Below are 12,959 nucleotides of genomic sequence, written 5' to 3' on the forward strand. Positions count from 1 at the left end.
AGAATTCCTTCTGCTGGTAACTTGGAGGCCAGCTTGTAAATGTGGCCCTCGGAGGAGAGGCCATGGCTCATGGCAAGGCCAAAAGGTTTGAGAGACGAAGGGTCTTCAGGGATTTTTGAACAGCAATTTATCCGTCGAACGAGTCTGCTTGGTCAGTACCTGCGGCCACCACTATCCGTTTTCAGAATTAAGTAAACAACTTCAGAAAAAGGTCTCTTACAGCGTGCGTGGTTGCGAAATAATCAGGGTCCAAAATTTGTGAAATTGGTTCGCGAAAAGACGCCATCGACATATTACGTACGCAACATTGGGTGGACTATTCTGACCTCCCGCATGTGGCAAACCCTCTCTCTCACCCTTTACGTACGCCATATGTAGATCGCCTCACAGCATGCACACCAGCTTCCCGGGTCACCGCAACCAGCAACTCAGTCAGTCCTCGGGTACCTCCTGAGGTAAAAAAAAAAAAGGAAAAGAAAAACAGGTTGAACCCAAGAAAATCAAACGAATGTTGAGGCGTATATATGTATATATAGATTGTGGCGAGTGCTGAACAGACACTCGTTGTGACATCGACTGCACGGCATGTGTTAAATAAAGAATGAATCCTTGGCCCTTCCCAGTCAACGTTGGGAACGGACGGACCACACCCTCTGGGGCTTCCGGCACCGAGCCCGAGCCAGTCTCACTGCAAGCACCAAACCGGCTCCCAGCTTCAAGGCTTAGCTCGCAGGTTCTCACGGGCTCCAGCGTCCATCCAGCCGAAGCTCCAGCACAGGTCCCTCCCTCTCTCCCTCTCCGGGTGCGATTAGAGCTTCCCACCCGTTACCGACGTCCAGCACGGCTCGATCGGCGTCCGGGGCCTTCATGAAGCCAAGAACGGGACCCACGGTCGGTACGTATTCTAAAAAAAAACCCTTCCTCGCCTCTCATCGCCTCCTCTTCATGTTACACTTCTTCTCACTCTCCTCATCTTGTCCATTGTATTTCCATCATCAACATCTCTTCATCGTTCGGCACGTTGTGTCCTTAAATGAGAGATATTAGTCTTGGGAAGGACCAGAGTGACCACCCTTACCGATGTGAAAGGTATTACCTCAATCGCCATTAGTTCCTTATACTATAAATACTGGTGTCGTTGATCCCCAACAATGTCTTCCTCACTCTTCTTGCCCCCCTCCACCTCCCACAGAGCCCACAATCACCGGCTCAGTACGGACAAGCTACCCCTCCGTGCAGGGCCTAAACATCCCGTCAAAAAACCGCCAAAAATCATGAGCCACATGCATTGACTTGGCCGCTCAAACGTGCCAGGAGCACCCACGAGGCTTCGCGCGCGAACACCGCAATCCTCGGAGTCCTGGGCTTGATGTTGAAGAAGTATCGGTGTTTCGCTTTGGGACGGTGCTCATAGGTACGCAGTGTGTTACCCTGCTCACGAGGAGTCGTGACCAATGCTTCCGCAGTCACTCGTTGGCCGCACAAAGGAAACGGATTTTATTTTAAAACGTGAAAGGAAAAGGGGGTGAAAGAACTATATATGGCAGGATGAGGCGGCCCTGCGGAGCGAGGGTGCAGCCAGGCATGGGAGTCCGGCGTGTACGGCATGGCTAGCTGGGAGGGCGGGGAAGAGACCGCCCAACGACGCGACGACGGCAAGGGGGCGACACTGCGAGAGCAGGACGTGAACTGGGCCCAGCGCCGCGACTTGGCCAGGGTGAGCCAAGCGTGCGGCGCGGAGATGCAGCTGGTGGCCGATCTGCTGCTGCTGTCCGGGGAGGCACGACCGGTCTACTTCGATAATAACCCAGGGTGTCAATCGGCATCGCTTCCGCCGCCGTCTTCATCCACTCGAACCCCGTGGGCATCGTTCGAACATTGCCGGGATGCGGTGGTGGCGCGCAGCAAGGGGCTTATGATCCTGCTTCATGAACTCCAGGCCTCGCTCAACTTGGGCCGCTTCGCCGAGACGGCCAAGCTGGCAACCGAGACCGGTTCCTCTGCCGTGGCTCTCATCGAGTGCGCCACCCAGGCGGCCTACCTTGTGGCTGTGGGCGCTCCGGGGTCCAGGCCCGCGTGCCCGTCCTCCGTCGCCGACCCGTACCGGATGGCACGCTCACGGCACCGCATCGAGCGCTGTTGCGCGCGGCTATCTTCGCTCGCCTCCGAGTCACCCGAGGAGCAACTCACGGCGCAGCAGTTGCTGGACATCTCCAAAGATGTGCACGCGCAGCTTCTCGTGCTGAGTGAAGCATGCGCAGGGCTTGGGTGTGACCCAACGGCACGCGAGCAGCTCAAGCTGGCTGTGCACGGTGCCGGCGCCTGCGGAGCGGCTCTGCTCGCTTGCGTGCGCGCGCTCAGAGCGGAGCCCGGTGCACGGAGTCAGGAGCGCTGTGCGCTATTCGCGGCACCCCTGGAGCGCTCGGTGCACGCACTCGTCGCTCTCGCCTCTGAGTCGAGGTTCCAGGGACCCTCGGCCGAGCTGTCACCCACGGGCAAGGCGGCACGCTCGGGAATCCTCGGCGGGGCCATGAGCGTTGCCGCGGCCTGTGTAACCGTGGCTCGGTGGCTGCGTGACGCGGCCGTGACCGTGGATCCTCGACGCTCCGGTGAGGTGAACGAGAGGCTCCGCGAGGCCGCCGCGGCTGCCGCAGACGGGTGCGAGTTGTTGCTCCGGGCGCTGCGGGAGAAGGGCTCGCCGCGCCTTCTGCCGCCTGAGGAAGCCTGTCAGCAGGATGATGAGGTCGGAGGCGATGGCACCACAGCACAGGTGAACTGTGAAGAGAAACTTGAAGATGCCGACGAAGAAGAGAGGGAGGACGACGGACATGCTGATGGACGTGGACGGACTGGGAGCTGACAGAACGAGACTTGTCCTGCTGGCGAGAGGTTTTGACAGCTCGATGACCGCCGATATAATTATCGTTTTAATTGCGTGCAGGTACACGGGTTTTTGACAATCTGTGAAAATAGAGAATACAATTTGCTTCAGTGGCACAACGTTGATGAGCAGGTAGCAGATGGGCATTGAAATGTCGAATGTTCTGTCTCCGCTCATTCAGATTATATCAGTAACCATTGACAAACTGACAATGAGAACCATAGAGGGACACGTGCCACCGTGTTCAGACTCTCGGAGAAGGATCGGACCCATAGTCATTCAGAATAACCTGTAACTTGGGAAGGGAATAGGAGTCAACCACAGTGAGAGTGGATGAGCATCATCAGTGGACAAGAGCATCATCATGTGTTTTTTTTTTTTGGCACACCAAGAAAGACCAAGACCAAGGTTTTTTTTTTTGTGGCACACCAAGACCAAGACCAAGGTTTTTTTTTGGCACACCAAGACCAAGACCAAGACCAAGGGTTTTTTTGGCACACCAAGATCAAGACCAAGACCAAGGTTTTTTTTGGCATGCTCTCTCCCGCTCCGATTGACTCCGCTCGAAACCAATGACAAATTTACCTCGATCCAGCTATCCTGGTTACAGCTGTCATTGAAAAACTATCAGTTTTGTCAACACCAGCCTTCGGTGGGTCGATGAGAAACTGACACTCTCAGTTTGTCACTTATGAGTCTGGGTCTTGTCACTTGGTCTTGATTCTAATAATTCCAAATGTTGACGAAAGACCGGAATGGCGTCCCATGTTTACTTGTATGGGATCACGTTTCGTTGCTGGATTTTAAAGGATCATTTCACTCTGATCCTCCGCACTTCATTGCAATCTCCACGTGTCCTTTATTTGTGTAATGTCAGCGTTAAAATACTTTTACACCTGTATCGTTTTGGTTTTTCATAGTTTACAAGATTATGGCTTAAAATGGTCAATTCGTCATGATGTCAGTCCCTTCCTTACCTCTGGTTGACTTGTGCCTCGATAGTTAATCAACTTGGGAGCACATCGTTACATCATCATTACAGCGTTGGTGTTGCCCAAACAGTTACTAGGGCTACAGTCCACGTCGGGTCGCCGCTCCGACTGAGTGGTTAAGGCAGGAATTTGTAATTTATTTTGGGTGCTCGTGATAGTTCGCCGACTTCGCAAAGGACACCGTTGGACCTTTAACGGACGGGACTCCCAATTTAACGCCCGTCTGAGGGACAGCACACACATTGATGAATTACCCGACCTGTGTATCACCAGAATGGCAATTTATAGCTGGGTCGGGATTCGAAGCTTAGCTGAACAACTTAGAGTTGAGTGTGTGCACTTCTAAGCCATCCTGCCAGCCTTTGTCATTACATCAGGAATTCAAATAGTGAGGGTGGTGGAGGATCGGGGAGAGGGCGGCGCAGGATCGGGGAGAGGGCGGCGCAGGCACGAGGAGAGGGCGGCGCAGGGACGAGGAGAGGGCGGCGCAGGGACGAGGAGAGGGCGGCGCAGGCACGAGGAGAGGGCGGCGCAGGCACGAGGAGAGGGCGGCGCAGGCACGAGGAGAGGGCGGCGCAGGCACGAGGAGAGGGCGGCGCAGGGACGAGGAGAGGGCGGCGCAGGGACGAGGAGAGGGCGGCGCAGGGACGAGGAGAGGGCGGCGCAGGGACGAGGAGAGGGCGGCGCAGGGACGAGGAGAGGGCGGCGCAGGGACGAGGAGAGGGCGGGGCAGGGACGAGGAGAGGGCGGCGCAGGGACGAGGAGAGGGCGGCGCAGGGACGAGGAGAGGGCGGCGCAGGGACGAGGAGAGGGCGGCTCAGGAACGAGGAGAGGGCGGCGCAGGGACGAGGAGAGGGCGGCGCAGGGACGAGGAGAGGGCGGCGCAGGGACGAGGAGAGGGCGGCGCAGGGACGAGGAGAGGGCGGCGCAGGGACGAGGAGAGGGCGGCGCAGGGACGAGGAGAGGGCGGCGCAGGGACGAGGAGAGGGCGGGGCAGGGACGAGGAGAGGGCGGCGCAGGGACGAGGAGAGGGCGGCGCAGGGACGAGGAGAGGGCGGGGCAGGGACGAGGAGAGGGCGGCGCAGGGACGAGGAGAGGACGGCGCAGGGACGAGGAGAGGGCGGGGCAGGGACGAGGAGAGGGAGGCGGAGGGACGAGGAGAGGGCGGTGCAGGGACGAGGAGAGGGCGGCGCAGGGACGAGGAGAGGGCGGCGGAGGGACGAGGAGAGGACGGCACAGGGACGAGGAGAGGGCGGCGCAGGGACAAGGAGAGGGCGGCGCAGGGAGGAGGAAAGGGAGGAGGATGGATGAGGAGAGGGCGACGGAGGGGATAGGAGGGACGAGGAGAGGAGGGATGAGGAGAGGGCCTAAATTCTGGTTTAATCGCCTGTGTTGCTGTACCCCAGTAATGATGCAACCAAACTAAATTAAGTGGTCTGTTATTGTTTGGACGAGCACAGGTAATTTCCTTGGAGATCTTCGCTCATCTTTGTGAGCAAGTGTCACTGGTGAAGGAATTGATCATACGAAGAGCGGATGTGACATTCTGTCTTTGCAGTTTTGTGTACAAATGTATTGTACTTAAAAAAATTATTATTATTTTTGGTGCCCGGTGCACGATACAAAAAAACCCAACAACTTATATCATCATTACGTCATTATTAATGTGACTGAATAAGCAGCGAATGATTACAACTTTGTGCTGTGGTTTCAGGTTTGTATTCCGATCAGTATTCTACACGTATGTATAGATCTGTACCCCATGTAACATTTGTCTGGACAAGATGAATTATTTTGTATTCATTCCTCCTTCAAAATTGTTTGTCAAATGTTTTTTTTTTTCATGTGAAAATGGAGTCTTTTTGCACATGTTTTGATGAATTGCTCCATTTGGTTCTTGGCCTTTGCCCATTGATTGTTTTCCAGTGCAAATGTTTCGTCTCATTCAGAATGCTTCAGGTCTGATTCAAATGCCTTGTTTAAGATGATTCTTATTTCATCACTTGCCCATTCAAGATGTTTCCATTCAGAACTCAACAAATACCAACTTTGTGTACCTGGAGAGATCGAAGCTCGACAGCTGGCCTGTCTGAAGGTTGGCCTTCACCTGATGTGGTGTTTTGCTTTTTCATCAGATTTTGAATTCTGATAAAATCGTTGTGCCTGAAACATTTATCCCTTACTGGTTTTCAACTTTAAATAAGATGAAGTGGAGAATGATATTTTTGTACAATATTTATTTTTTGAATGTAACTTGCATTCGGAAAATAATGACTCATGCACACACACACCCTCACCCCTTACCTTCACACACCCTCCCCATTTACCTCCACACACACCTTACACAACACACACCATTCCCCTTTTCCATAAGGGTGGTGTGGATGATCTTTCAACAAAAATGGAAGGTGCTCACTGTGCAAACGAGATGGAACAAATCGAATTTGGGCACAAAGTACAGACAGCAATCATTTTGCATCCGTACAGAATGTGCTCAAAGCACCTGCTCTTTGTGAATGTTCTGTCTTTCTTGGTACAGTCTGTGAATTTATGGATAGGATTTATTTTAATTTTAATCTGGGGTGCTTGAGTTGGATATTCTAGTATGACCTACCTTTCTTCACTCAGTTATAATGATGACGTTTGTGTTCGCAATACAGTTTGGCAGTTCTGAATGTACTCCAGTAATTGTATTGTTTAATCCTCCTGATTAAGTGATTATAGCTTGGCTCAAGTTGAAAGCTTAGCTTACAGTTTCTGTTTTATTAACTGGAAAAGCCAGAGGTTCAGTCTTGGTGTTGCAAGATTATCATTTCTTGATGAACAAATGGGTGAATGAATGAATATCCAAGAATGGTGGATCTTGTGATCATCGACCAACCACAAGTGCCCCTTTTACACTATGATGAATTATTAAGTGTTCGTTTGTGTTCACCTCTATTTATTTGCCATTAAAAGTGTTTGCATTTCTGTTATTCTGCAGTTAATCTTGCTTCTGTATCACAGTCGCGATGCTTATATGGTTATCGTTTCCATATTTCGATGTTTGGCTTGGGAGGACGGCATAGACATACGTGCACTAACCTTTGATCTGTCTATCCTGGGTTTTAACCTGGATGTAGCTGTAAGCTGTCACTCTGGTTTCTTGCATGTAGGGTGATGCGACATTGTGTGTTCCATCCATCGGATGGACGTTAACCCCCGGTTGGTGTCTTTCGCAAAGAGTCGGTGAGTTATTGCTGGCAATCCTGAATAAATTACATAATTTTTGGCCTGACCAACTTTCGGGAAGGGAGTGGCAATTCACCCACAATAACTCTTGCCAAGAGCTTGTTTGAGGAGAACCGATGCTCTGTGGCGTCCATCCTGTCCCTCACCTAAAAAGGCAGTACTGCATGCTCTGTCTGAGATAAGGCAGAATGCCAAACCCTGTCTTTTCCTCAAAATCTCGTGTCCCCAACCCATCCCTTTCTGTCCCAATCTTACCCTGACATACCCCCACTCTGCTGGACTTTGGGTTCTTCTCATCTGAAAAGGTAGAGAAAGTTCTGTCTGGCCTTGATTCTGCTTCGGTGATGGACGCAGGTGGCATCAGTATCCATGTTCCCAAATCCTCGACTTCCGTTCTTGTTTCCACCTCTATCTACCTTATTATGTCTGTTCGATGTTCTTGCTTCCCCTCCATCTGCCTTATCAAGTCTTTCCTGTTTTCAAACAATTTAATCTCTGACCATCAGTTTGAATTCCATCCCAGTCACTCAACTCTGAACATGCTGCTGCTCCTCTCTCACTAATAGTTGGAATACCTCAATCTCAAACAAGAGGTCAGGACCATCTCCCTGGACAATGGACATAGTCTCTGGCATTTGACAAAGCCTGACATCCTGCTTCACATGCCAATCTTCTTGCCTGTGGCTTAGAAGGCCTCGTCAGCTCTCAGATCCCCTCCCCCTCACCTCGTCACCTCCCAGATCCCCCCTCGCATCGTCACCTCCCAGATCTCCCCTCGCCTTGTCACCTCCCAGTTCCCCTACCCCGCCCAAATTCCCCCTGTCCCACCTCCTCCCAGCTACCCGGCCTCCTTTCTGGTCTTGCCTCCTCTGCCCTTTCTGTGCTGCCCCACCCAGGTTTCTGCAGGGTGCAGGCAGTCTGCCAATAACCCCCTTCAGTCGCAACTCTCAAAATTCAGAATCATTGCTCGCCTCCACTCAACAGTCTCTCTTTATTCTCACTTGTGGAACCAACTTCCTCAGTTTCTGCAATATCAATCTTCCTTCCAATGCTTCAAGACAGTTGTCATGCCCCATCCACAACCATTCTCTTTTTAACCCATGAACCCTTCCCAAGCACACCTCGTTCTGTGCTTCCAGTTTTTTCTTCCGCTTCTGTGATTGAGTTTGCGGCTGTATCCACTACTCACCTTCACTCTTTCATTCCTGCCTCTGGAACAAACTCCCACTCTCTTCAATCCCACTCTTCCCTCCAGGTCTTTAAATTCACCACCATCTCATATCTCTCCCCCGCCCCCCCCCATCCAAAGCTATGATATTTTCTACCTTTGTTAAACACCTCCTTCAAATTCTCCACTTTCCTTCCTGAAAGTCCATGTATTGTCCATCCCCACCTCATCCCTCTCTTCCACAGATCTCCTGATGTCCCTGTTCTCCACTGTTGTGCTTCCTGCTCTCGTCTCCTGCTCCCTTTGTTATATGTTCTGTGTTAGCTCTTATATGAGGCTCGACAAAGTAAACAAAAAAAAACATCCGTCTTATTCACCTTGTGTGTCTTCCTCTTTCCCTCATCCCTAATTTCCCCAAGTCTCCCTCTATTTTGTCCTTCAGCCCTGATGTTGATGTGTCCCCACCCTTTCCCTTTTCATTTCGTTACATCCTAATCAAGTGTGTTCTCGCTCTTCCATGAGCCTCAACACTGTGTACAAAAAATTAAATACCTGCAACTTTCATATTCTTTCAATTTTGTAAGAAGCATCAATGTCAATTCTGAATTTCATCAAAGGGAATTCATTGCCACAGGGGGCTAACGTGAAAAGCAACAACAACCTCGATTTAACCCTCGACCTCTTTGCTGACGTAGTGACAGCCCGTTGAGCTTGTGAATCTTCGCAATAGCCTCAAGAGTTTCTCACACAAACACTGTAAGCTACAATGGTTAACATCTTTCATGGTTGCCAGAGAGCCCATTAATTTACATATGTATATTGGAGATCAATTTCCATATATAGAGTTGATAAATAAGATAAAATTCCTGCATGGGATGAGCATGGAAAATCCTGATTCGAACTCAGGGCCTCTTCGCTAACAGTCCACTGAACTCTCGGGTCTTTTCAGCAGTTTCTCATCCTTCTCTGGTCACAAAAGCTGGAAAATAAATGGAGCGACAGTGATTTGCAATAACGAGACGGCGAAGTCAGGGCTCGGTCATCCAACTCAGTCAATTATAGGCTAATATCAGTGAGGTGGGTTGACAGGATGGCCGAAGACGATATGCAAACTCGCCTCTAAGCTGTCTAGCCTCGGTTCGAATCTCGACCCCACTCTAAACTGTTATCCCGGTGTTTCACAGGCACGGTGATTCATCAATGTGTGTGTCCCGTCCTTCAGATGAATGTTAAACGGTTGTCCCGTCATTCGCCGGTGGATGTTAAATAGCCCATGATGTCCTTCGTGAAAAGTAGGTGAGCTATCGCCGATACCAGGGCCAAATTTAAAATTCCTGCCTTAACCAAGGACACAGCTACATCCTCAGCCAATGATGCGACCTATAGCCTTAAGCTGCATACGAACAAAGAAGAAGAATCAGTGGGGTTTTGAAATGCCATCCAGTGAGCACCACCATCATTCAATATATGTTCCAACTTCTACAGTAGACAAAGAAAATGTGGAGTTTTACGTAAAGTTATAGGAATTGGTAGAACAGGTGCCCAAAGGAGGTTTTAATAATTATGGGAGACTGGAATGCAAAAATTGGAGAAGCAGGAGCACCAGGGATCGCAGGAAAGCACAGATTTGGTATTCAAAATGATGCAGTGGAGCGAATGTTGAAGTTATGTGTGGAGAATGCTCTGCCAGACTCACACTGTGGGACACATCAAGAACTCCTTATCCAGAATAGAAGGCTTCATTAAGTGAGAACTGCCCGTTGAGTAAGCAGGTTTCAGAAGAGGTACCAGAGATCAAATTGTAAATCTGAGGTACATCATGGAAAAGCAAGGGAATATCAAAGGAAGGTGTATCTGTTTATTTACATTACTAGCAGGGTCTCCCGGTTGGCATTTTGAAGGAATCAAATTTTGGGTTTTTTGTGGAGGCCGAAAGCACTTCCCTTCATCCACTGAGTAATGGGGGGGGGGGGGTCGAGCATCATTTATTACCTTTCACATAGCTACAAAGGCTTAGGCACTGTGGAGGTATTAAAAGAAAAAAAATTCCCCCCAAAATCTAACTTTTTTTTTCTCTAAAACACTCACTGATGAACCTCTGAAAGTTTGACGAAGATCCTTTTGGCAAAGAAAAACGGTGACACACACCTCTTCGTAGTATAAATAGCAAAGTCTTTGTGTTGATAATTAATGTTGATAACGCTGAGAAATAGGGAAGTCAAAGCACATGATAAGAAGCCTGGACACTAAACAATAAGTTATAAATAATAAGGACACTAAACAATAAGTTTAAAAAAAAAGAGTGTGGAGAGACAATGGTTTGGATAAGAGGTTAGATAGGGGTTCATTGTCTCCCCTTGATCAAGCTGTATAGTCAGTACATCATGAGGAAATCAAATGTGGATGACACAGAGGCTGAAGTCAGGATTAGAGGAAGATGTATCAACAACCTAAGGCGTGCTGATGATAGAGCTCTGGTAGCAGAAAGTAAAGAGGACTTGATGAAACTGCTGCAGATGGTGAATAAGGAAAGTGAGAAGGCTGGTCTTTATTTAAACCTAAAAAAAAAAAAATTAAAATCTTGTAAACTGAGAAGGGAGACGATCATGTGGAAATCATGGAAAGTTTTATCTTCCTGGGTTCTAATATTGAAGTGAGTAGAGAATGTGGAGCAGAAATTGATAGATGGTGAGTGTTGGGGAGAACAGCAATGTCAGGAATTTTCAAAACAATCCAACAGGAAGATGGTGAATGCTCTGGTATTTCCAGTTGCAATGTATGCATGTGAGTTGTGGGCAGTGGAATAGAAAGGAAGGAATAAGATTGACAGTTTTGAAACGTGGTGTTGGAGACGAATGTAAAAATCCCATGGACTGCAACAAGAACAAACCACTGTGTGTTTGAAGAAATTAGACAACCATGTACATTGGAAGGGCTGATAAAACAGAAACCGTCATATTATGGATTCATCGTGCATGCAGAAAACGAAAGGCTGGAAAAGTCAATCATGCTGGGTATGGTTGAGGGAAGAAGAGGCAGATCTTGTATGTGCTGGATGGATAGGGTAAAGGCTGCTTCCAAGCTCTCTCTGCCAAAGCTTCGGGAAGACAGGGATGTTTGAAGAAATCTGATCGTGAATGTCATCAGAAGTTGGACACGAGTTGACGGAACTACATTAGACTGCGTTGGAGATCAATCCCCATAAACAGAATTTAATAAACAAGCATAAATTCCTATGTGGGGCCAATATGAAAAAAGAAAAAAAAATTCTGACAACCTGGGACTCAAACCCAACTCTTCTTCACTAACAACTGAACCTTTTAAAATAATGCAACAAACAATGAAAAGAAGAATGGCCATTTAAGCCAGACAAACCACCTCCAACTTTTACATTATTTCAATGAAGTGATGCTTGATTTTTGAAGCAATGGTAGATGTCAATTCATATGATACACAATTTCAGCACATTTCCGTTTGTTTTAACCCAGAAAGAGCCATGACAAATCCTGGATGTCAATATGAAAATTTGTGAAAGTATATCTCAAGTTCACAGCATAATGAAAGTATATTTTTAGTCAGACCTCACCTTGAATACTCACTATAATTCATGAACCGGTGTTAGTTTGTTCGTGTGTTTGTTTGTTTGTTTGTCATGCTACTCCTACATCCATCCATCCATCAGGACCACACTCTGTGCAGAGCGTTGGTGCTGCCTCAGCAGTTTACTTGGCTGTTGTGCACAATCCTGGACAGGTTTCCACTCCAACACAGGATACCAGCAAACTGGCACTCATTTTGCTGACCTCAGAAGGATGACAGGCAGAGTCAACCCCACCTGGTATCAATTCAGCAGCGAAGGGGGATTGGAACTCAGGATCCTGTGAACCCAAGCCCACCACCCTAACCAATAAGCCAACACAAAGCATACTCCTCCTATAGTTCTGAGCCAATTACATCCAGACTTGCTACAGAGGATCAGCATGACCCCAATTAATGTATAGGGATGTTTTTTTTTTATCTTCACTGGTGGTCTTGGAAGGATGGGGGTGGGGAATGCAAATGTGTATCATGTCACGCCAGTGCAGGTGGGTAAGGATATTATAAGCCCCCACCATTTACAGTGCAGTATTTGTCCCAACGTTTCAGTGCAGTGAGGTGTTTAGAATTACAAAGCAGGAGACATTTTGCATTTGGTGGCAAGGTTTCCACGTACATGGCAGCAATGTTATCCTCGCTATAATTCACAGACTGGTGTTTGTTTGTTGTGGTACTCCTACATTTCTGGCCCAGTTACATCCGGACTTGCTACATAGGATCAGCATGAACCCAATTAATGGAGAGGGGTGCTTTTATTTTTGCAGATGGTCTTGGGGGATGAAAGGGGGCGGGGGGGGGACGCAAATTCTTCATGTAAATATGTATCATGTAACACCACCTCGAGGTGGTGGAGGGAATTACAAACCTCCATTACAGCACAGTATTCTTGTCCACATGTTTTTCAGTGCAGTGAAGTGTTTTGAATTGAGCAGTAGGTATGTTTTTGCTTCATGCACATAACCTGGGTTTTTTTTTGCATTTAAAGCTGTCAGCCACCTGTACACCACTTTATTGAAGTGGTTGGGGAGACAAGTGGTTAATTCTACCACAGGTTGTTTGAAGTAGAAGTGCCTTCTGCTTTTCTTGCAGC

At 48.7% G+C, this 12,959-nt stretch overlaps 1 protein-coding gene across 2 annotated transcripts; it reads left to right on the forward strand.

The window, feature by feature from the left end:
* The first annotated feature begins 649 nt into the window (after positions 1-649).
* On the forward strand, positions 650-6,848 carry LOC147020617 (talin rod domain-containing protein 1-like). Of its 2 annotated transcripts, XR_015061896.1 has the most exons (3): positions 650-895; positions 1,193-3,366; positions 3,404-6,848. XR_015061896.1 is itself a non-coding variant. In XM_085896112.1 (2 exons), exon 2 carries the CDS (start codon positions 1,607-1,609, stop codon positions 2,858-2,860), a length of 1,254 nt encoding a protein of 417 aa, XP_085752238.1. In that variant the 5' UTR covers positions 650-895; positions 1,193-1,606; the 3' UTR covers positions 2,861-6,848. The 2 variants fall into 2 exon arrangements, 1 of the variants encoding a protein (XP_085752238.1); XM_085896112.1 differs by having other exon boundaries at positions 1,193-6,848.
* Positions 6,849-12,959: the final 6,111 nt, after the last annotated feature.

This window comes from Eptatretus burgeri, chromosome 9 (genome assembly GCF_056783735.1).
Source record: "Eptatretus burgeri isolate ZD-2024b chromosome 9, Ebu_testis_v1, whole genome shotgun sequence".
Lineage (NCBI taxonomy): Eukaryota > Metazoa > Chordata > Myxini > Myxiniformes > Myxinidae > Eptatretus > Eptatretus burgeri.

Coding starts and splice junctions, on each gene's coding strand:
- LOC147020617 (XM_085896112.1), top strand. CDS start 1,607: ATGGCTAGCTGGGAGGGCGGGGAAGAGACCGCCCAACGACGCGACGAC.